At 50.5% G+C, this 1,327-nt stretch overlaps 1 protein-coding gene across 1 annotated transcript in view; it reads right to left on the bottom strand.

Annotated features, from left to right (window-relative positions):
- The window catches only part of LOC121273471 (cell adhesion molecule 3-like), an 81,267-nt gene extending 80,850 nt beyond the window's left edge, over positions 1-417 (bottom strand). Inside the window, exon 1 of the mRNA XM_041180634.1 lies at positions 363-417. Within this exon, the coding sequence (XP_041036568.1) occupies positions 363-417 (55 nt within the window). The remainder of the gene's footprint in view (positions 1-362) is intronic.
- Between the last annotated feature and the right edge of the window lie 910 nt (positions 418-1,327).

Here is a 1,327-nt window from a genome sequence, read left to right as displayed (position 1 = left end):
ACAGAGTAAATCTCCCTCTACACTGTCCCCATCAAACACACCCAGGACAGGTACAGCATGGGGTTAGATACAGAGTAATGCTCCCTCTACACTGTCCCCCTCAAACTCTCCCAGGACAGGTACAGCACAGGGTTAGATACAGAGTAAATCTCCCTCTACACTGTCCCCATCAAACACTCCCAGGACAGGTACAGCACAGGGTTAGATACAGAGTAAATCTCCCTCTACACTGTCCCCATCAAACACTCCCAGGACAGGTACAGCACACTGTAAATGATGCAGACACACAGTCAGTTGGTTGTAGATGTTGATAGGTGTGTGGAGATGAAAGAGACTGACTCCTATTTCTCATTATCTTTTACATGTTCTCTTTCGACTTTGGGGTCCCTGTTTCTCTTGTGGAGAGGATGTTCTCATGGTAAAATTACAATTTCTATCTGGTAATTAAGATATTGATTTGAAGGGAAAATAATGAACCCACAGCTTTGAAAATGTATGTTAACAGGCATATATTGATTAGACCACACTTGGAGCACTGTGCACAGTTCTGCTCTCCGTATCCCTCGGTTAGACCACACTTGGAGCACTGTGCACAGTTCTGGTCTCCCTATCCCTCGGTTAGACCACACTTGGAGCACTGCGCACAGTTCTGGTCTCCCTATCCCTCGGTTAGACCACACTTGGAGCACTGGGCACAGTTCTGGTCTCCGTATCCCTCGGTTAGACCACACTTGGAGCACTGGGCACAGTTCTGGTCTCCCTATCCCTTAGTTTGATCACACTTGGAGCACTGTGCACAGTTCTAGTCTCCGTATCCCTTGGTTAGACCACACCTGGAGCACTGTGCACAGTTCTGTTCTCCATATCCCTTGGATAGACCACACATGGAGCACTGTGCACAGTTCTGGTCTCCGAATCCCTCGGTTAGACCACACTTGGGGCACTGTGCACAGTTCTGGTCTCCCTATCCCTCAGTTAGACCACACTTGGAGCACTGTGCACAGTTCTGTTCGCCCTCTCCATTGGATAGACCACACTCGGAGCACTGTGCACAGTTCTGGTCTCCGTATCCCTCAGTTAGACCACACTTGGAGCACTGTGCCCAGTTCTAGTCTCCGTATCCCTTGGTTAGACCACACGTGGAGCACTGTGCACTTTACTGCGGGAGCACTGCACTGTCGGAGGGTCAGTACTGGGGGAGTGCTGCACTGTCAGAGGGTCAGTACTGAGGGAGTGCTGCACTGTCAGAGGGTCAGTACTGAGGGAGTGCTGCACTGTCGGAGGGTCAGTACTGAGGGAGTGCTGCACTGTCGGAGTGTCAGTACTG

Source organism: Carcharodon carcharias (assembly GCF_017639515.1).
Source record: "Carcharodon carcharias isolate sCarCar2 chromosome 24 unlocalized genomic scaffold, sCarCar2.pri SUPER_24_unloc_1, whole genome shotgun sequence".
Lineage (NCBI taxonomy): Eukaryota > Metazoa > Chordata > Chondrichthyes > Lamniformes > Lamnidae > Carcharodon > Carcharodon carcharias.
Note: the sequence above shows the minus strand (reverse complement) of the source record. Positions and strands in the feature narration are given on the sequence as shown.